This window comes from Phascolarctos cinereus, unplaced genomic scaffold (genome assembly GCF_003287225.1).
Source record: "Phascolarctos cinereus isolate Bilbo 61053 unplaced genomic scaffold, phaCin_HiC Scaffold_4;HRSCAF=312, whole genome shotgun sequence".
In the NCBI taxonomy this organism is placed as follows: Eukaryota; Metazoa; Chordata; class Mammalia; order Diprotodontia; family Phascolarctidae; genus Phascolarctos; species Phascolarctos cinereus.
In genome coordinates, this window is record NW_027555847.1 from 25,544,332 (window position 1) to 25,567,451 (window position 23,120).

The 23,120-nt window shown below is 44.0% G+C and overlaps 1 protein-coding gene across 1 annotated transcript in view; it reads left to right on the forward strand.

The window, feature by feature from the left end:
* Positions 1–773: 773 nt before the first annotated feature.
* Positions 774–23,120, forward strand: part of PTPRG (protein tyrosine phosphatase receptor type G) — a 785,024-nt gene continuing 762,677 nt past the window's right edge. The window contains 1 exon segment of the mRNA XM_020976382.2: positions 774–888. Coding sequence (XP_020832041.1) covers positions 804–888 — 85 coding nt within the window. The 5' untranslated portion in view covers positions 774–803.

Below are 23,120 nucleotides of genomic sequence, written 5' to 3' on the forward strand. Positions count from 1 at the left end.
CGAAGCCACAACTTTCTGGAGCATGGACTGAACGAGCCCTCCTCGCCCGCTCTCCGCTCTGAGCTCCCTGGGCTGCCGGGCTGCTGGTCTTTGCCGTTTGCTCGGCCTTTTTTCTTCTCCTTCGCCGCCACCGGCGGCTCCTACTCGGACTCCCGCTCCTCCTCCCCGTCTCTCCACCCTCCCCTTCCCCTTTAGCCAACATGCCTTCCTTCCCGTGGCCCTGGAAGGAGCTGCCTGCCTGAAGGAGAGGCGGAATCGCAGCCCCCGACTCAGCCTCGCCGGCCGCATTGGACCGCCGCCGGTGCCCCAAGTTCGGAGCAGGCAGATCTGTGTTCGCCCCCCTCCCGGGTCTCTCTCCAGCCCGGGCTCTGCTGCCTCTAGGCCTGGGGCAGCGAGCGGAGCGCTGCTCACTCTGCTGGCTGGCTGGCTGGCCGGCCAGCCGGCGGGCTGCTCGAGCCCGCTCACTAGGGCTAGCCCGCGGACCTCGGAACCTCCCGGACTCCCCCGGCCCCCGGGGCATTCCCTCTCTCCAGCCCCCGGCTCCCGCCTTCCCCCCATTCCGGCCCCCAACGCTTTGCTCTGCCCGGACTCTGCTGCCTTGTTACTTTTCATTTGGGGTGATTGGTTGTTTCCTGGGGGGTGGGGGGAAAGGACTTCGGGTGGGGGTGAGAGGGGGAGTGGAGGAAAGAAGAAGAAGGAAGAAGAAAAGTGAAAAGAAGGGGGAAAAGGCAAAGGGAAGAAAAGAAACTTATTTAACAAGTTCATCGCAGCTGCCTCCTCTCTTTCGATGTGCGTTTTTGGACATGCGGAGGCTTTTGGAACCGTGTTGGTGGATCTTTTTCTTGAAAATCACCAGCTCCGTGCTCCATTATGTCGTTTGTTTCCCGGGTAAGTAGCAGCCACCTGGGGTTGGGTGGGAGGGCGAGGGTTCAGGGGGACCTCGGGCTGGGGCTGAGGACGGCTAGGGCTGCTGGCCCCAGGTCGAGTGCCGCAGGCTGAGGAGGGGATCGGGGTGCCGGTGCCTGTCAGGGCTGGCAGAGACTAGGGGAAGGGGGCCGGGTTCGCTGACCATTACCTCCCTCTCTCTCGCCGCCGGGCCGCTGCTGCTGCCGCTGCCGCCGCCGCCGCCGCCGCCGCCGCCGCCACCACCTGGGCAGGCGGGCTTTTAGGGAAAACGGGTTCGGAGGGCTGGGCAGGGGGCTGGGGCCCGCTGGCTGCACCAGCCCCTTCGGCCCCTGGCAGCGCCCGGCTGGCTTGCGCAAGGGAGCGAGCCCCCGTCTCGGCTCGCCTTTCTGGAGACCTGGTCACTGCGAGAGCTCCGAAGCTTGGGGAGGAGGCAGGCTGGCTCGGGCACCTTTGCTGGGGGCCGAGGTGGGGGGGGGGCGCGGACCTAGCCGGGAGAGTCGAGGGCAGCCTGGGGAGACAGGAGGCAGCTGAATCCCGGAGACTGGAGACTTAGAGGGAGAGTCAGGGAGATGGAGGTGGTCAGGAATGGGGGCGAGAGGGGGACAGGGAGCCATCGGACTATCTGGGCTTAAGAAGGCTGCGAAGGTCGCTGTGGAAGCCGGAGCGGGGGCTTGAAGCGCCGCTGCCCCCGGCCCCAGTCCTAGCCTGCGGCCACTTGTCTCCCAAGTTCTCCTTTTCTCTTTCAACGGCGCGCCTCCCTTGGGCAGCTGGCGGGGAGCCTGCTGGGCTTGGGGGTGGGGTGGGGCGGAGGTTCATCTTCTTAATTCGGGATTGGGGGTGGGGAGAAAAGGGGAGCAGGTCCAGGCGGTACACACCCGAGGGTGGGAGTGTGTGGCTGAGGTATCTGCTATTGCCACCTAACAGAGCCTCGGGAGTCACTGCCCTTTCAGCCGCCGCCGCCGGGGAGCCCAGCCGTGAACTTGAAACGCTCCCAGTGGCGGCTCTCCAAAACCCAGAAAGGCTGGCCTGTCGCCTCTCTTGCCCCCCAACTGGGGCTTCGCAGGCTCGACTCTGCTCGCTTCCCCTTCCTCCTCCCACCTCCCCTGGAGCCATCTGTATCATCCCCCGCCCGGGGGGCGCTTCTCGGGTTTACCCACTCCCCACCAAGAGGGCCCCAGCCGCGCCCCTCGGAGCGGTGGAGGTGGTGGATAGAGAATTGGGGACTTTGCTTTGTACATTCTCCGGGGGGTCGGGAGGGCAGTTTGCCTCTGGCCTCTTGGTCTTCGGGGTGCAGAGGCTTAAGTCTGTCTGCACTAACACCCTCCCCCCCCATCATCCAAGATTGCAAGCAACCCATTGGGGCGGAGGGCGGAGGGGTGTGTGTGTGTGTGTGTGTGTGTGTGTGTGTGTGTGTGTGAAGAGGGAGAGGAAAGAGGGGGACTGTCTTATAGTAAGGGGTTATCGGAGCCCTGGTGCCTCCACCCCTCCCCCGGCTCTCCCCATCGGTGCCCGATCTCCTTCAGCCGGGCTCCGCTCCCCCTCCCGCGGCTGAGGCGCCGGCTTTTGGCGCAGTGCTCCTCTAAGCAGAATCCCCAGCGAACCCAGGGAGAGGGAGAGGGAGAGAAAGAGAGCGAGTCCTGGTCCGGCGTCTGCCCGAGGCTCCGGGGCTGGGCGCCCCGTCTGCCGTCTAGATGCCCTGGCCCCCCTTGAGCTGACCTCCTGTCTTCCCCTCTCCCCCTATGGTCCCCATCATTCCCCCCTTCGGTGGGCATTGCTGGGGAGGGGGGCATTGTGTAAAAGGGGCAAGGGATGGGGGGGACTTTTAGTGCTGGGAGCAGATAGCCTCTTCTGCACCCCATTTTCTGAATGGCCAGGGAATTTGCTTTGTACCCCCTCATTAGTGCCCTGCCCACCTCCAGCTGGATCCCTGTAGCCGATTCGGGGGCTCATTCCCAGGTCTACGCAAATAGAAGATGGTCCAGTTCCCCTAACCGCAGGCCCTTAGTCACCCCCCCCCCACACACACTTTGAGCTGGTGGAGAATTTCCTTCTGAAAGCTTCCCCTTCTCCTCTTGTTTCCAGGTATCTCTAACCATGTTTCCTTATCCCCCCCCATCCCATTCTCTTATGGGGTGAATTGTACCCATAGTTTTTCCAGCTTCTCGATTGAGGGGGGGTGGTTATGTTTCCTAGGGGCTGTGGGGCATTGGAAAACAGAGGGAGGGGTAAGAGAAAGGCTGAGAAATATTGCCAAATGTAGGAAAATGGAAACAAAACATCTGGCTCTCTCTGTACCTCTGGGATGCATTAGACAGGAAACAAGCCTGCTCTGTCTTCAATTTTCTCTGTGTCAGAGAAGTCAGAATCCAGAAAGCGAACACTGTTGATACCAGCTTGGTGGGGCTGTCTTTTCCCCCCCTTTGCCCAGATTTCTCTTCTGCAGGGCTGCCCACAATTGCTGGCCAGGTGACCACCAGTCCCCCCTGGCTTCTCTCCCTGGGCAGGATGGAATTAGAGTGCCGGGCTGCTGGGGCTGGGGGGAGGAAGAGAATCTGATTTGAAAAGGAAAGCCTCTGAGGGAAGCTATGTGAGCTGGAAGCCTGGGAAAGTTAAAAATGTCAGAATCTTAGAGAATTCTGGTAGTCCCATTTTCTAAAGGTGTAATAATGCCAGTGGGCCAGTGGGGGCTCTGGTGAGCTTTTTTCATCCTTTAGGACTGGAATCTCTTTTTAAAAACGGGGGAAAAAAGGGAGAACACCCCAAAATCTCACCCCTGAAGCTACTTCTAGAATTTTGCCTTCTCACAGTGACTGAGTCCTAGGCATCCATAGCTCCCCATTGGTGATTTTAGGCTGCTGGGCAAACTAAGCATAGAATATACTTTCTGAGGTTTTTTGTTTTTTTTTTTACTTTTGTTCTTTAGCTCCTAGAAATGATAGATTCCAGACAGAAGAACTTGGGCCTATGGTTTTGAACCATGCTTAGAAATAGTCTCTTGATAACATGTATTCCTTTGTCCTGATAGTGAAATATCTCTCCTTCTCATAGTAAGGCCACCCCTGGGTACAGGTTTAAAAGCTAGCTTATTTTTTTCTCACCCCCTTTTCCCTATAGGAACATCTCCTAACTCTTCTGTGAAATTTAATTGACCCTACCTATATGCAGGTATCAGCAGTGCGAGAGAACTTGACATTCTGGGAGGCTCATAGACATCTTTATTTGGCATTCCATTATTGAACTTTCTAAAGTGAAAGCCTGGATTTCATTTTTTTTTAAAGCACCAATATGACCTGTCTTGTAAAAATCAGCTCTCAAATTAACATTGTACCCTCCCCTCGATTAATAGTATTTCCCCCCCAATTACACGTAAAAATAGTTTTCAACATTCATTTTTGTAAGATTTTGAGCTCCAAATTTTTGTCTCTCCCTCCTTTCCTGACCTTCCCAAGACAGCAAGCAATCTGATATAGGTGATACATGTATGATCATGTTAGACATATTTCCACATTAGTCATGTTGTGAAAGGAGAATCAGAAGAACAAAAGGAAAAAACCATGAGAAAGAGAAAAACAAAAAAAGTGAAAATGATATGCTTCGATCTGCATTCAGACTCCATAGTTCTTTCTCTGGATGTGGATGGCATTTTCCATCATGAGTCTCAAAGTAACATTTTCAAAGATGCAGTGGCATAACCAGACCCTGAATCAGACATATTCCTCAGACAATTTAAGTGACTTCAAAGGGATATAAAATCAGCTACCAAGTGGGTTAAAATCCCATCTATTTAAAATTCTACAGCACTTCAGAAAGTAACATTTATCTCCTTTGTATTGATTTCTTTTCTATTTCAGCCCTCTGACTGAAGCTCCTTTCTCTGGTTCTGAGATACATACATACATATACACACATATACACACACATACATATTTTGCAATAATTACATCTACAAGGCAGGTAGTAGGAACATTTCCTACAGACAAGCTTTTTGCTGGACTTTCTTTGATATGTCAGAATCTTAAAGATGCTGGCTTAAAAGCCAGAGGGCTCTACTTATAACATGAATCTAACCGAGGCACTTTGCAAGTACCACTAGGGGTCTGTGCAGGAAGAGTGTGTGTGTGTGTGTGTGTGTGTGCGCGTGTGTGTGTGTATGTTTTAATTTAATTCCAAATGTCGTTTTATAAAAATAGTGTCCGTAAAGTCAGCATATCTTTTCATGGAAGTGGAGTGAGAAAGCTTTTTGTTTCTCTTCAATCTCCCTCAGTCATATAAGTCAACTTCAACAAGTCTTGGATGACCAGCTGCTTTCTAAAAGACCCGGTGGACACAGAACTACCAAGTCAAACTTCCCTACCTCCTTTATTTCTTTATATTTTCTCCCAAACAATGATCCCATTTATAGGTTGGGAGAGTTAGAACATGAAGACAAACCAGTCCTTGGGGGAGGGGGCATGGCAGAGCCAATGGAGGTAAGAAGGTCATGGGACATTTTTGGAGAGATTAAAAAACAAACCCAAAATGGCAATTTTTCATTATAGATAAATATTTTTTCTTGTAAGATCAATTTAGTCATTTTCTTTTTCTTCTTCAGGTGAAACAGTAGGGTATAACAATGAATTTGGCATGCCCAAAAATTCAGGTTGAGTTTTGGGAAAAATAGGTTTGTATAAGTTGCTGGGGATGCAGTGGGGAGAGTACCTCTAGTCAGTCCTAGGGACATAGTAAACAACCCGCTGGTCAAGTTGAAGTTTGGTCATAAGCATTTGGCGTGTTAGGAGAGCTGTCTCATCCTTGCTGAGAAATGCCCAGTAAGATTAAATGTGGTCAGGCACTGGTCACTGATGGGCTTGGGGGTGCATTGGAATAGCTAAGATGAAGGTGAAGGGCCTTTTGTTGCTAGGACCCAACCGTATGTCTAATCCCTTGTCCCTCTTGCTCTATACTTGGATAATTATGGTGAACAGAATGGCTTAATTAAAAAAAATCAGGCAACATTTTCTTCAGTCTTAGGAAAGTGATTTCTTGAGCTTGGGAAGTAGAATGTTAGAATTGTGTGTATTTTGAAAATTCACCTTGAGTGAGTACTTTTTGAGGCATGGTTAGAAAACCCCCCCCCCACAAAATTCCTAAGTTTTTAAAAAGCTGCAGTTTTACTTTGACCTTCAAGTGTACCTGATAGCCCTGGGCTAAATGATGTCCAAGATTTCTTTCAGTTCTAACTCCTGTCATCCTGTATTTATAGGGACAGTGTTTCATTTGTCTGTTGTTTTTTAGGTGGAGAGGTTTCATATCTGTGACATTATTGCTATAGGGAATGACATGCATCTACATCATGATTGGTGAGAGCCCCAGCTGACGTCAGCATCCCAAAGAAAGAACCACTTAAACTGCCCATGTGACCTTGAGGAAGTCACTTTACTTTTAGCTATGGTTTCCTCATCTGTACGATGCCTAGGGTGGACTGGGGAAGATCTCTAAGGTCACTTCTAGCTCTTTAGCTCTGTGTAAGTCACAATCAGTGTGAAACTCCTACCCCAGTGCAGATCAGTGAGCACTTCTGTACCTTGAAGAGTCCGAGAGAGTTGTATGTGAGCACTGAGGATTTTGTGATTAGCCTTGGATGGAATAGCCTTTGGGTCAGAGGCTGGATTTGAACCAGGCCTTCCTGATTTCCATACTAGCCCTCTCTCCATGCTGTAATTTAAAAAAAAAAATCAACTGAAAATTTTTATTTTTTGAAAATCTGTTGTTTTTAGGTAGTCATTTAATGTAAGGTACTTCAGAATAGGATAACCTATATCAAAAAGATGTTTTGATTTCCCCCCCCCCCAAATTTAAAGGTCCAAATCCTTAAGAATTATTGGTAAAATGTAAAAATATTTTTTGAGGAGCCTCAGAGGAGGTGTGTTCCACTTTAAGAAATATCACATGTGAAAATGTGAATTTTGTTGCATTATTTATGTATGTCACAAAAGGATTTTTTAAGTTTCCTGCTGGAGAGCTTTTAAAATGACTACCTCCCTTTCTCTTTTGTCTCCTCTAAAACTGGGCCCACACTGGTAATGAGTCCACTGTCCATCTACTTTCTCCTTCAGCAAAGTGTGTATATTTGTACATGCCTTATGTTTGACAGAGAAATATGAAACGTACAGGAGAGGGCTCTCCGAGCCTGTTTAGAGCTGTTGGTTTTGTGAAGCTGGAAATTCTTGATCTTTAATTATTCCTTTATTTTTAAAGCACTTCTTTGGCTGGAGGGGAATCTGGGGAAATGAGAGGGAGTGTGTGAGGGTCTTGGGTGGGTGGGAAATAAACTAGTTCTTGCAGGTAGAGAAAGTAAAGGGGGGGGCTTCTGTTTTGTCTTCCCAGACCCAGTGACTTGGAACTTGCTATGTGTTGCTGCTCAAGTGAGGGGCCTGAAGGGAGGCAGCCAGACAAAATGAGAGCTTTGATGTATTTTAACGGGTTTATAGGAGTTGATTCACATTAATGGTCTTACTACGAAGCTTTGAAAAAATTTTCAGCAACGCAGAAAGTCTTTGGTGCAGATTTCTGGTAGTCTAGGAGCCTATGGGAAGCTGGTACTGGCTGGGAAAGGAAGCATCCAGGGCAAAGGAGAACATGGAATATGTAAGAGGGTGTGTGTGTGTGTGTGTTTGTGTGTGTGTGCGCGCACGCATGTGCGCATGCCTCAGTCTTCTTGTCTGTAAAATGGAGCAAATAAAAGCACTTGTCTTACAGGATTGTTGTCAAGATCAAATGAGATAGTGTTTGAATAGCACTCTGTAAATCCTAGGGCGCTATGTAATTATGAGCTATGATTATTATCGATTCCAAACCCCTTATTTTACTGAAGAGGAAGGTGATGCCCAGAGATGGGGGAAGTACCTTACCTTAGGTTAGACAAATAATAAGTAAGGAGTCACGCCTACCCCTTGTCTTTCAATTAAACCAAGGCATATGGAATTGAATGTTCAATGTGTCCGAAAAGTCTTTGTGTCTGTTCGTTTTAAGTCATGGTGGGAGAATAATTCATAGTGCAGTTTGCTTTCTCAGTTTACTAAGTATTGCATAAGATTTAGCACAGCATCCTTGAAGGGGTCACTAGATCTGGAGTTGGAGGACTGGAGTGCGATTTCTGGGCTTTGCTTTTTATTAACTGTCTGAAGCTCAGTTTCCTTAGCACAAAGCCTAGCCTGGGGTGGGTACTTGAGAAATGTCTATTGCTTTGATTTACAAAATGAAGGGGAGGTTGGAGCATGTGATTTATAAGATTCCTACCAGCTCCAGATCTGTGGTCCTACTGTGGCAAAAAATCTTATAACTCACATTTTGCTGATGTGATTTTGAAGTTATACAGAATAGGGAACTTTCATTTAGAAGGTTGAGTGTTTTACCGTGAAGGCTCTGACTCCCAGTCAACTAGAGTTGGAATAATATTGCATCAGTTTATAATTTTTTTTTTGTTAGGAGCTTTAGCATCGACAAAGATGAATATTTGAATGTACAAAATGAGATTACATATGAAGTTGTGAACTTATGTTTATGTTGTTTAGTTATTTCAGTTGTGTCTGACTCTGTGTGACCCCATTTGGGGTTTTCTTGGCAGAGATACTGGAGTGGCTTGCCATTTCCTTCTCCAGCTCATTTTACAGATGAGGAAACTGAGGCAAGCAGTTAAGTGACATGCCCAGGGTCACACAGCTAGTGTCTGAGGCCAGATTTGAACTCAGGTCTTCCGACTCCAGGCTAGCACTCTATCCACTGTGCCACCCAGATGCTTAGTGAACCTTTGTGGTGTCTTTTCATTGTAAGAAGGCAGTGACAAAATCATTCCGTTTGTGTCCTTTTGTGAATATTTTTGCTTTGGTTTGTGTGTTTTGAAAGTGTTTTATTAATGCTTTTCTTCTTTGTTTCACTCAGTAATTTGCTCCATTCCCCCTTAGGATGTTTCCCTTGTACAGAGCCATGCCGTCCCCCACTTTATGATTTGTCTAGCAGCTCAAACTGAGGTCACACAGATTTACTTGTTCATGGGATCTAGCCCTTAGGGCTTTGTTTTTTCAGAAGAATAAAAGCTGGTCTGCCCTGAGTTTCCTGAAGTGTGTCCCTGGTACAGTGGAAAGAACAGAGTTAGAGGCTTCCAATGTTCATTTCTGGCCTTGGCATTCCCAAACCTCCATTTTCTCTTCTGTAAAATGGAGAGAATCATACACTGGGTTGTTGTGAGGGTCAGATGAGCTCATGTATATGAATTGATTTGTAAATCATAGAATGCAATGTTAAATAATACTCTTCATCTCCCATCATCGCCCCCAAAGTGCATTACAGAATTCTTTTTCAGGCATGTAATGTGGCAGTTTTGACATGTCGTTTCATCTTTTATCTCTCTTTCAGCTTCTTCCTTCAATCTCAATTCAAGCGTCTTCCTCTCCCATGATCCTGGTATTCTTATGCCTCTCCCCTATCACTTCATATCTATCTTGTATTCTCATCATCGTGTGTATTGTCTTGCATCCACTTGGTGGAATGTAAGCCCCTTGCGGGTAGGGATTGATTAATTTTCCTTTTCATATCCTTGCATCTAGCACAATGCCTGCCATGTTGTAGCAGTCACTTAACTGCTTGTGGAATTGAATTTTGGGGGTTTTATAGCATATTCAAATTTAGTTATATGTAAAGAATTTTTGTCTTTACTTTAGCAATGGGACACAGACACTTGAATTTGTCATCAGTGCAAGTGGAGAAAACTGACACGATGAAGATGCAGTATGGTACGTTGACTTTGGAGTCTGAGGACTTGGATTCAGACATCTCTGTTGTGACCTTGGGCAAGTCACTGTACCTTTTCTGGGCCTCAGTTTCCTTGTCTGTGAAATGAAGGCTTGGACTTAACGGTCTCCAGGGGCCTGTTTAGGTTTCAATCCTGCGTACACATCGCAGGAGTAACTCGTGTTCTTTCATCCTTTTGGAAAACTGAAGTCCGCAGGGTTCGTCTCTGGCCAAACGACATGGTAATGTGAAGGACTGTGCTTCACTGTTTGGGGCTGAAACAGGCTGACACACTCAGAGGGAAGGCCTGGTTCATGGGAACAGGTAGCTCTCCAGTGCCCAGAGGATAGAGAACAAGTCTTGCTGGTGGCTTTTGGTTTCCTCTTTTTTTCTTTGAAACTAGGAATAGTGTTTGGATTTATGGATGAATAGTATGTATCCTTAGAGAAGCAGCCTGGTACATTGGAGAAAGCATTTAAGTTAGCCTCTGGGGACTCCTGGATTCAAGTTCTGGCCCTGACAGCTTTTTGTTGTGTGACCTTAGCCAATCCCTTAACCTTTATAAACAGGTTAGATTAGGTGATCTTTGACGTTATTCCCAGATCTAAATAGAGTGTCCTCTCAGTACAGGAACTTTGTTTGGGGAGATCTAGGTTGACATCATGCCTAAGACTCTTAACAGTCTGTGGAAAAGGCAGCTAGGTGGTAGTCTCTGGTCCAAGGGGCAGCTAGGTGGCACAGTGGACAGAGCACTGACCCTGAACTCAGAAGGACCTGAGTTCAAATCTGGCCTCAAACACGTACTAGCTATGGGACCCTGGGCAAGTTACTTAACCCATTGCCTCCAAACTATAAGTTTCTGGTCCTCTCTTTTCTGACCTGTAAAAGGGGACCAGTGGGGCACTGGATTTGGAGTGACAAAGACCTGAATTTAAATTCTGCCTCACGTACTAGTTCTGTGACTGACTGCTTTGTGCTCAGTTTCCACATCTTTAAAAAGAGGGGGTTGGACTCACCCTCCAAGTGCCCTGACCTCCTAAATCTATGATGCTATGCTCAACTTTCCTTATTTATCAATTGGGAATGCATCTAACCTGGGAGGGTTAAATGATATTATATATAAAAACACTTGGCAAAGTGATGTGCTCGGCACATGTCGGTTATTAGCGTTCTTTTGAGGAATTCAAAGCACTTGCCAGATTTTAGAAACCAGAAATAATTGCGTCTTGTCTCCTAATTAAGAGCCCCAAGGAGAGTAAGACATCATATGCAGGCAGCTGGGTGGTGCAGTGGATAGAGTCAGGAAGACCTGAGTTCTGCCTCAGGCACTTGCTAACTAGGTGACTTTGGGCAAGTCCTTTAAGCGTCTGTCTGCCTCAGTTTCCATATTTGTAAAGTGGAGATAATAATAATAGCAAAGGTTTTGTGGATCGAATGATATAACGTTTATAAAAAGCCTTGCGAAGCTTAGAGTGCTGCACAAATGCTAGCTATTATTATTAAATTGGGACATAAAGTTCACCTTGGTACTGTGAGAGGGGAAGGAGATGCTTGTGATAATAGAGAGGATGTTATAAATTACCTGAATAGACATTTTCTGAAACGTATTTCAAACATTTCTATAGAAACATTCTAGACAAAACAGTTCCAAAGAGGTCTTATTGGTCAGTACAATTAACTAATTTTTAGTTAACATGCATGTGATGAAAGTAATAAAACCACAGAACTATATCTTTTAAAAATATTCCATACTAAGATATTTCACTAACTCAGGCTACTTCACTTCCACAAATGGATTGGTAGTGATGTATATAATCAGTGATTTAAGTATATGTGTTAGCTCATCTCATCCTCACAAGAACTCTGTGGTGTATAGATGCTATTATCATCCCCACTTGACAGATGAAGAAACTGAGGCACGGAGGTTAATCAGTTTGCTCAGCATCACCCAGCTAGTAAGTTACATATATCAGTTATCCATATTTTATAAATAATTGAGACTCATTGAGCTTAGCTGTTTGGTCCATGAGTGCATAGTATTGTCTGAAGTGGAAGTCAATTCCAAGTCTTATGTAATGAATAGGATTAAATTTAGTCAGAATAAATGTGAAGTCTTCTGCTTGGGTTCAAATAGTCAAGTCTGTAAGGACAAGATGGGGGAGGGAGTTGTGACTTGACTGCAGTTTGTATGGAAAAGACTTGTTGGGATTTAATGGACTTGTTCAGGCGTAATAGTAATCAACTGTGTGATGTGGCACTAAATAAAGCGAATGCAATCTTAGGCTTTGTTAAGAAGTACATTATATCGAGGAGACAGCAGCAATCCTATTGGGCACTGTCGTGGTCACTGTACATCACTCCTGTTCTGGGAGCCATATTTGAAAGACATTGGTACAGCAGAGGGTGACTGGAGTGATGAAAGTGTCCCAGGCCAAGTCATAAGAGGATTGATGGAAGGGGCTGGGAATGTTTAATTTGAGTAGACAGCTTAGGTAATGATGTCACTCTTCAAATATTTGACCTCTTCCCCTTGCACGAGGTTGTGTGTGCACATGCGCACGCATAGACACACACACACACACACACACACACACACAGAGGGGAGAAAACATATAGAACCAATCAGAAGTGGAATGGGATAGCCTCCAATGTGGCTTCTAATTCTGACTCTATTATTGATTCTGCTGGAGGCCTTGAGGATCAGTCCTTAGTCTGGTCCTCACTTTATTGACCCGTAAAAGGCGACCAATAATTCTACTCCCTTCTCTGAAAGGATTGTCCCAATGTTTAAATGAGATCATCTATGTTAAAGTGCTTTTAAGTCTATTAACCCTAGAGATGTAGGTTTTCTCCTTGAGTACCTTTCTGTATTTCATTGACATTAACTCGAAACCCAATATTCTTATCTAATATACAAATTTTTTAATAGGCACAGAGCTTACCCACCTATGGAAATAAAGCTGCGGTTGGGCCAGGGAAGTAATTAGCATAGGATTTCATTTTGTTATATTGGAGAGATGACCTTTTTGCAAATTAGGTTACCTGTGAAATAACTGTTAATAACTGAAGTAGAGTCCAAGGATATCTATGGTAATTTTAATCCTAATCTCCTTCATATTGTTGACTTCGACCTTGGTTAATAGATTAAAACCTATTTCACTATAAATACAATCAAATTAGAGTTCATGTATATGTGTGCACACGTATCCCTGTGCCAGGCAGCCAGGCTGGATGCTGGCATAACTCTAGCATTACTGGATGCTAGGCCTGACGCTTGAAAACCCCTGGTAAGCACCAGGTGCAGGAAGAAATAGGATCATAGGTTTCAATCTGTAAAGTAACTTGGAGGTCATCTATTCCAACACCCTTCATTTTCGAGAGGATAATTTTTATTTTAATTTTTATTTCTATCTTTATTTTTGCATCACCTCTATTTCCCACCATATCCCTTCTCTCTCCCCATCCCAGAAAGCCATACCTTAAGATTTAAAAAAAAAGAAAGAAAAGGCAGTTCAGCAAAACTAATGAACCAGTTTAACTTGTACACAAGGTTGTTTTTTATTTTACAGTTGAGGAGACAGACGCCTAAGGGGGAAATTACTTGCCCAAGGTCACACATGTTAAGTGCAGAGTTGGCATTTGAACTTGAGTGCTCTGTGGCCCAATCCAATACTTCTATTCTGCCACAGTGCCTGTGGGGTGCACAACTGGATAAAGCCAAGACCCCAAGACTGCAGATTCAAAAACTGATATGAGGACCAAGGTAGCCAATGAGAGGAGACAGGGCGGCAACTCTTTTTCCTCGATGTCATCTCTAGTGGATGGTGCCTTGAAGGGGAATATTGACATTCTTTCAGGATCATTTCTTCTTTATGTTCACATCTTCCTTAGTGATGGAGACAGCACATTGTGCTTAGGAACTTAATAAATGTTGTTGAATGAATAGTGCATCTTTCTGGGGTTGTTGAGCCCACTTCTTATGAATTCCACCTTACCAAGAGTAGGTTTCCTGAGACATTGTGTTATTTTGCTCGCCAAGATCATCTCTCAGGAACCAGAAACAAGATGGCAAATTATCCGAGATGATATGTCTCTAAACTTTTTTTCTAAAAATAAAGTTTATTTTTCCCTACTTTAGATTGTAAAGGTAGGCTTAATATCAACTGATTTGTGCTCTTTAAAATCTCTTTCATGTGATGGATTACTGACTGTTTGGGAAAGGGGGTGGTTGGGAAGTGGGGGTGAGGGGGCCATGATAGAGCAAGGGAGAGAGAGGTATAGTTTTTTGGCTCCTAGCATCCTTTGGCTGATGGAGAGGCTTGAGTCTGCCTGAGGACAGGAAAGTTGAGAGTTGATAAAGTAGCGATAGCTGACATTTATGTAGCTTTAACATTTCTGGAGGGCTTTACATCAATTCTCTCCTTTGATTTTTGAAACAAGCAGGAAAGTAGGTTCTATCATCTCCATTTTACAGATAAGGAAACTGAGGCTTAGAGAGGCTAAATCTCTTGCCCAGGGTCACCCAGTAAGTGCTAGAGGCAGCACCCAAACTCGTCATCTAACCCTGCATACTTATCCACTCTACTACTTTTCTCGATCATTTCAACTGTCTTTCTAAACCAGGAGTTCTCAACCTGGGATCTCAGAACTTTAAAAGAAAATTTTCTAACTATATATATATTTCAAATAATGTCTCTTCCCAGAGTTACATATTAAAGACAATTTTAACATTCATTTAAAAAAGATTTGAGTTCCAAATTTTCTCTCTCCCTCTCTCACCTCCCCCCTCCCTGAGACAGGAAGCAATTTGATATAGGCTATACATGTTCAATCATGCGAAACGTATCACCATATTAATCATGCTGTGAAAGAAGACGCAGACCCAAAGGGGAAAAAACCCCACAAAAACACAGAAAGTGAAAAATAGTGTGCTTTGATCTGCGTGCAGACTCCAGCAATGCTTTCTCTGGGGGGTGGATAGCATTTTTCATCATAAGTCCTTTGGAGGATAACTATATTTCATTATAATTTCCTTTGTAATCCTGTGCATTTTATTCTATGCTTTTACGAACAGTCTGAGAAGGGCTCTGTGGCCTTCAGCAGCCTGCTGTTGGGGTCCATGGCACAAAAATGGTGAAGCCCCTGATCCCAACATTGAGAGTTCATTGGTTAAATGCTGCTTGCTTTAAGTGACCTGGCACATAGGTACTCCTAGCAGACTGCCTTAGAAAGCTTTGCTTGGATTTTGGAGATTCTAAGAGCTACAAAAAAAATAGCATTTTAGCATACACCCCTTTTTGGGGTTATGTATAGCCATGAGGTGTGTGTGTATATGTGTGTGTGTGTATGTGTGTTTTTAAAGTCTGGGCCTCATTTTCTTAATCATAGGATTATTGATTGAGATCTATTTTACGTATGGGAAACTGAGACCTAGAGAGGTCATATAGCTTGCCCAAGGTCATATAGGTAGTAAATGAAAAAACCAAGATTTGAACCCAGATCCCTTGACTAGAAATCCATCACATTTCCATGGCATCATGATGTGTTTCCCATTTTACACTGTAAGCTGCACCTTCAATCTCACACAGCTGTTGTAGGGTCAAATAATCGCTTGTGGAACAATGCTGTGAAACCTTTGGACTAGGTCAAGTTGGGCTTAAGTAATTGAGAAGTTCTCATTTGATGACTCATTCCAGAACTTAAATTATTTTAAACATTTGTGTCCTTTCCATAGACTCACATCTCAAATCTTTATTTTGAGATGGGAAAATGGGAAACTTCTGTGAGCTACTGAAAATCCGTGATTTTGCCTTTGCATTTTCTGTGGCTGACTTAGTTTGTGCCCTTATTACTGGGCATGTTTACAGTATACATTTCTTTCTGCTCTGTGTTTGTACTTATGTATGGAGAAAGGCTGTGGCTGGGACCAATGATTTCTTTTTGTGGTGGTTGTTGTTGGCTTGGAAATTCCTTTCACTAGCTTAGATCTTGATATGGCTAGAACTTCCTCTTAGAGCGTTGTCTGAAGTTAAACTGCGTTCCAAAGATCACACAGCTGCTAAGTGTCAGAGGCGAGATTTGCACCTATGTTTTCCTGATTCCAAGTCCAGCAGTCTTTCCATTATCTATTAGACTGTAAAGTCCTTGAGAGCAGGGACTCTTTTTTTTTGCCCTTCTTTGTATCCTCAGGGCTTATCATAGTGCCAGATACACTGTAGGTGCATAATTAATGCTTGTTGCCACTGTCTTGAATGGAATTATCATCTGTGAATAGAAATATGATAATAATAGCTAACAGTAGCTAACATTTATGTAGTGCTTACCGTCTGTCAGTAACTATGCTAAGCACTTTACAATTATTATCTCATTTGATCCTTTCAAAAACCCTGGAAGTTAGGTGCTATTATCATCCCCATTTCCCTCCCTTCCCCTACATGATTTAATATTTTTATTTTTTCTCCTGATTACATTTAAGAACAATTTTAACATTTATTTAAAAAAATTTTGGGTTCTAAATTCTCTCCTTCTTCCCTCCCCTCCCTCCTCACCATTGAGAAGGCAAACAATTTGATATAGATTATACATATCACCCCCATTTTACAGATGAGAAAATTGAGGCAAACAGAGGTTAAATGATTTGCCCAGGGTCACACAGCTAGTGTCTGAGGCCAGATTTGAACTTAGGCCTGGCACTTTAGCCACTATACCACCTATCTGATAGGTTAAAAATATTTCATTTGCAAGGAAAACTGCCCTGATATTTTAGAACCAGAGGGCAAAATAGAAATTGAAAGAATCCACCGATCTCTCCCTGAAAGAGATCCCCAAAGGAAAACTCCTAGGAATATTGTAGCCAAATTCCAGAGTTCCCAGGTCAGGGAGAAAATATTGCAAGCAGCCAGAAAGAAACAATTCAAGTATGGTGGAAACACAATCAGGATAACACAAGATTTAGCAGCTTCTACATTAAGGGACCGCAGGGCATGGAATATAATATTCTGGAGGGCAAAGGAGATAGGATTACAACCAAGAATCACCTACCCAGCAAAACTGAGTATAATCCTTCAGGGGAAAAAATGGTCATTCAGTGAAATAGAGGATTTTCAAGCATTCTTGATGAAAAGACCAGAGCTGAATAGAAAATTTGACTTTCAAATACAGGACTCCAGTGGAACATGAAGAGGTAAACAAGAAAGAGAAATCATAAGAGACTTATTAAGGCTGAACTGTTTATATTCCTGAATGGAAAGATGATATTTATAACTCATGAGACCTTTGTCAGTATTAGGGTAGTGGGAGGGGGGAAATTATATGTATGTTTGTATGGATAGATAGATAGATAGATAAATAGATAGAGGGCACAGGGTGAGCTGAAGATGAAGGGATGATATCTGGAGAATAAAATTAAGGGGTGAGAGAGGATTATACTAGGAGAAGGAGAAAGGGAGAGGTAGATTATCTTGCACAAAACAGACAAGAAAAGGTTCTTACAGTGGAGGGGAAACAGGGGAAGGTGAGAGGAAATGAGCAAATCTTATTCTCATAGGATTTGGCTTAAGGAGGGAATAACATACACACTCAGTCGGGTATGGAAATCTGTCTTACCCTACAGGAAAATAGGGGAGGAAGGGGACAAGAGAACAGGGGGATGATAGAGAGAAGGGCAGATTGGGAAAGGGGTAATGAGAAGGAAGTACTTCTGAGGAGGGACAGGGTCAAAAGAAAGAATAGAATAAATGGGGGGGACAGGTTAGGATTAAGGGAAATAGAGTTAGTTTTTCACAACATGTCTACTATGGAAGTATTTTGCATAACTGCACATGTATGGCCTGTATTGACTTGCTTGCCTTTTCAATGAGGGTGGGTGGGGTGGGAGGAAGGGAGAAAATTTGGAACCCACAGTTTAAAAAGCACATGTTTTAAAAAAAATGTTTCCACATGCAACTGGGAAATAAGAAATACAGGAAGTGAGGTACAGAAATCTATCCTACCCTACAGGAAAATAGAAGGGGAAGGGGATAAGAGAAGGGGGGGAGAGATAGAAGGGAGGGCAGACTAGGGGAAGGGGTATTCAGAATGCGTGCCATCTTGGGGTGGGGGAGGGGCAAGATGGGGTGAAAATATGGAATTCAAAATCTTGTGGAAGTAAATGCTGAAAACTAAAAATAAATAAATTTATATATATAAAAATATTTCATTTGCATCCAGAATTTGTTACGCCATTTTCAATGTAGTCCATATACCTTGTAATTCTCCTTTAAAGTGGAAAGAGAGATAAATTAGGGCCAAGTGCCATAAAGGTAATTAGATTATTCATTCTTTGAAATGTTTTACTTAATATGTAGTATGGCTTGTAAGCTGTAAAAATTCAGGAATCCCATTGATTTCATAATAGTTCCATTGATATTTTCTTATGCCGCCAATGTCACATTTAGTGCCTAAGCACAATGACAGAACACCACTGAGGTTTTAAGATTCCTGGACCACGCAACATTTAGTCCAATCTTCAAAAATGCCCAATCAGCACATTGCATAATTCCAAGAACCATGGATTTCTAGTCTTTTAATCTTTGATTTGTAAGGATGTCTTTAAAAACGAACATCTTTCATTTCTCCTTCATCAATCTTGGGTGCACAGTTATTTGTATATTGCCCTCTGCATTAGAGTGGGAGCTCCTTTAAACCAGGGACTCTGTTTTTGCCTTTCTATCCCTGGTTCTTGGCACAGTGCCTGGGTCATATGGAAGCACTACGTATACACTCGTTGACTGGCAGACAGGTCTATACAGAGTATCCATCCTTCACTTGAAAAAAAAGGCCTTGGTTTAAAATAGGCAAATTTTGTGGGGAGAGAGAGAGAGACAGAGAGAACGTGTGTGCGTGTGTGTGTGTGTGTGTGTGTGTGTGTGTGTGTGTGTGTGAATGTGTGTGTATGTGTGTATGAGAGTGAATGTGTGTGTGAGAGAGTGAATGTGAGTGTGTGTGAGTGTGTTTGAGAGTGTGTGTGTATGAGAGTGAATGTGTGTGTGCGAGTGAATGTGAGAGAGTGTGAGTGTAAGAATGTGTGTGCGTGTATGAGAGAGAGAGAGAGAGAGAGAGAGAGAGAGAGAGAGAGAGAGAGAGAGAGAGAGAGAGAGAGAGAAGTCTTATGGAACACATCACATTTTCATTATTCTCATGACATTATTGCACAGGACTAAGGATGAAGAATGCTACCTCCCTCCTGGTGAGAGGTGATGGTCTAATATTCAGAATGAGTCACACGTTGTATGTTGCCAATATCAGGTTTTGTTTTGCTTTCAATGTTTTTTTTTTTTCCTGGAAGGGTTTTTTCCTTTCTTTTTTCTTTCCTGGGAAGGGAGTGGCAGGAGAAGGGGAAAAAATGAATTTTTAATTAAAAAACCAAAAAAATTCAATATCATGTTTGTGTGACAAGTATTTGTGACTGCGCTGCCCTAGGCTTTTTCGATTTACTAACGTGGGGCAAAAGGCAGTATATCAGCCTGGAGATGGTGCGGATGAAGCACTTGGCCTTTTGGCTGAAACAGTTAGCTATCCCAAAGACATTTTTTCTATTTCAGTTCTTAGCCTGGAAACAGTGATAGAGGCCAGGAGAGGATAAATCATCAGACACATTGGCATGAGCAGCATGCATCATAAATGGGAGTGAGGATAGAGTATGTGGAGAGGATTGTGTAATAGGAGAATGTGGGCTAGTGAGGTTATGAATGTCATCTGTGCTAGCTAGCCATCTTCAGTGTACATACCCCACCCCCATAAGAAAAATAAGATGTTCTTATGGATCCAAATATAGCACCCCAATCCTGTCACCCTTTCACCAAATAAATGGCTTTCACCCGCTCTTCTAGTCCTATTTCATGACTCCTGTTGACACCCTCTCCCATTTTCTGTCCTCATTAAACAGGCCTGTTGGCCATACCCTGAGCATAGCATCCCATCTCCTGCCTGCACGTCTTTGCATGTTCATACTCCATGTCTGGAATGTGTTCCTTTATCACTTCCACCCCCAGAAGCCTTACCTTCAGTCAATGCTAAACACATACTTCTTATGTGAAGCCTTTCATGATCCCCACTGGTATCAATGCCTTCTCCTACTTGACATAACTTTTTATCACTTTGTATATACTTTGTGTTTATTTAACTGTTCTACCTCCCTGTAGAATTGAAACTCCCTGTGGGCAGGGGCATTTTTTGGTCATTGTGTATCCAAAGTACCTAGTGTCATAGGAGCTTAATAAACATTCATTGATAATTAAATCGGGCAACAGATGTGGTTTCGAAAATATGGAATGGATTAGCTTTTCATGAATAGCAAGTGTTTGTAAAATTTTAGTCTCCCACAAGCTGGTTTCCCAAGCTAAGAGAGCCCGTGTGGCATATATAGCAGAGTGATGTGGCCTTGGAACCGAGGTATCTGAATTGAACTCCTGCCTGTGACTGTGGTCAAGTCATTTAATCTTTCTGAGCCTGAGCCTCAGTCTCCTCATCTGTGAACGGAGGTGGATGGGAATCTTTGGCTCCAGAGTTAGGAAGAGCGGGATTCTAGAGTTGAGGGCATCTTAGTGCCCTCAGACAGTCTGTGAGACTAAATTACAGATGTGTTACTGGCCTTCACTCTGTGAGTTTGTTATCCTGATGAAGTCTTCAATCCAGACCAGAGGGAAAGAAAGGCAAGTGCCTGTGTGCTAGGGCTGAGGATATAAAGAAGGGCAAAAACCCAAGCTATTCCTGCCCTCATGGAGCTCACAGTCTAACGGGGAGACAACTCTCAGACAACTGTATACAAGCAAGATATCTACAGGATAAACTGGGGGTCGTCTCAGAGGGAAGGCGTGATTAAGTAGGACTTTTACAAGTCGCCCGTAGACTATAGACTGCTAAATCAGTGTGAGTTATTTAAACTAGTTAGTTAAACTAGTTAGGCATGTAGGGCGGTCAGGAAGTCAGGAGTGGGAAAGAATCCCAGATTTAGACCCGGACTGATTCTGATCCAATCTTGCCTTGAATGTTTAACCATAACTAATAATAACCGTGCTTTATATGGTGCCTCAGGGACTGCAAAACCCTTTACATGTATGTCACTTCATTTGTCTTTGCTACAACCTTGTGAAGTAGGTACTATTATCATCCCCATTTTGCAGATCAAGAAACTGAGGCCGAGAGATGTTGAAATGTTACATGACTTGTTCAAGGGTCAGATGAGTAGTAAGCATCCCGGGTATGATTGTAAATATGTTTACTGCAAGGCCGGTACTCTCTCTATATATTATGCCACCTAACTGGACACCTCTCTCAACCTGTATGAGTTTGTTTCCTCATCTATAAAATGCAGTGGCTGGACTGCATGTCCTATAGGGTCCTTCTCATCTCTAGATCTTTAATAATAATAGTAAGAATAATAATAACAGTAGTACCAACAATCACTAACATTTACATAGTGCTTTAATGTTTGTAAAAATGCTTGCAGATAGGTAAAAACTGATGAGTTTATCACATTCACTTGAGTCTATGTAAATCTTTAATTCTAATTTAGAAGGTCTGTAGAGTCCTCAAAAACAAAAATATGCCTGTTCTGCTATTTGCAGTGTGAGATACCTCTCTGGTTTCAAGAACATAGGCTTTCACTATGAACATAGCCTCTTCACAGGGAAAGTAGAGCAGAGTGAATCGTCCCTTGAGCCTCTGGTGACTGTGAATGCCCAGTCCAGATAATTAAATGAGATAATGCACCTTGATTTTCAAAGCCTATATCACTGACAAGGCTGCAGAGCTCAGCTTTGGTCCATTATCTTCCTGCCTCTCTGCTCATGCAGAATGGAGTGACTGGGCCCTCATCTGCTTTGGGTGAACATTTTCTGTTGGATTCTCCAAGGCCCAGCATGTAGTGTGCATATATCTTCCTCTCAGCAGCTTGAAGAAACAGGTTTGGAATACAAATAAAAATTAACCATGACCCTGGAGGTTTGTGCTAGAAATAACCCTACCAGACAGTAGCACAACCTCCACACACTTTCAGAATTTCCAAGCTGGAAAGGGCCTCAGTGTTGATTTGGTCCAGCCCATAGCACAATATGATTCTCCTCTATTCCATACTGGACAACCTTTTGTACCAGACCTCAGGTGAGGAGGAGATCACCACCACTCAAGGCTGCTTGTGCTACTTTTAGTGAGCTCTCATTGTTCAAAATTAATCAAGAAACATTTCTTTAGCTCCTGTGTGATAAGCAGGGGCAGCTGTAGTTTAATGACTTCAGCCCTGGCCTTGGCCTGGAAAGAAGACCTTGGCTCTAGTCCTTTCTCTGACCTTGGGCAAGTCATCGTGTATAGTTCTCATATCATACATCATTCTCCGTCCTCCAGGCAACTTCCAAGACTCCTAGTTCCAGAGCAGGTCTACACTGGTAGAATTTTCCTCATTGGGAGCTTCCTAAACTAGTGAAATCACAGATCTGGTGCCCCCCAAAATGTGCTAGATACTGTAAGAAAAATATGAAATAGCTTTGCCCCTCCAAGGATACCTCGAAAAAGTGTTCTGCTCATAACAGACATTGGATTTTCTTTTGGAACACTACACCTGTGTTGGATACAGGGATGGTGAGAAAAGCTTAACGGATTTGCAATGTGAATATTCTTGCCTTTCCCCCTCAAGCCCATTGTTTCTAATGTGTTTCTGCTGCTCTGGGATGGGATTGAATTGCCAGCCTACAAAAAGATGCCCTAAACTCTGGAACTTGGAAGCATGGCCTCTTCTCAAGTAATGGCAAAAGTAGACAAGAGTGTTTCAGTCCCAAGATTTGATTCAGTTCAATGAATCATTTATTAATGAGCTGATGATATGCCAAGCAGCGTGCTGGGGGTACAGAGACAACAGTAAAACAGTCTCGACGATCTTTGCGTACTCCCGCACCTCACATCATACACAGTTAAGTGTAAGATTAGGATCACTGGGGAGGTTAGGAACACCAGGAATCAGGGAGGAGGGGGCCGAGTCATGGAAACCTCAGGGGAGATGCCACCTGAGATAACTCTTGAAAGGAAGACAAAATTTTTAAGAGGAAGAGAGAGGGGATGAACCTCTCTCTGTTTCAGGCAAAGGGAAAGGCAGAGAAGATCTCAAAGCACTTTGTATATAAGCTTTAATCTGTTAAAATGTAAGACGAGCCAGCGATTCACAGGGTTCCTTTATAGTCAGTCCTTAAGCTGGGCCCTGTCTTTGTAAATCAAGTTTCAACAGCAGAAAGCCAATAGCAAGCAAGTTGCCATGTGCAAATGCTGCCGCCTTCCAATAAAATGATTTGGTGCAGGTTTCATTTTTATTATTTTTTTTTCCCAGAGCAAATGAAGCTGGGCTGTGTCTGTTGAAGGCAGTTGCATCATGTCTTAATTGGTACCATCCACTGGTGGAGTCCGCAGAATCTAAAATT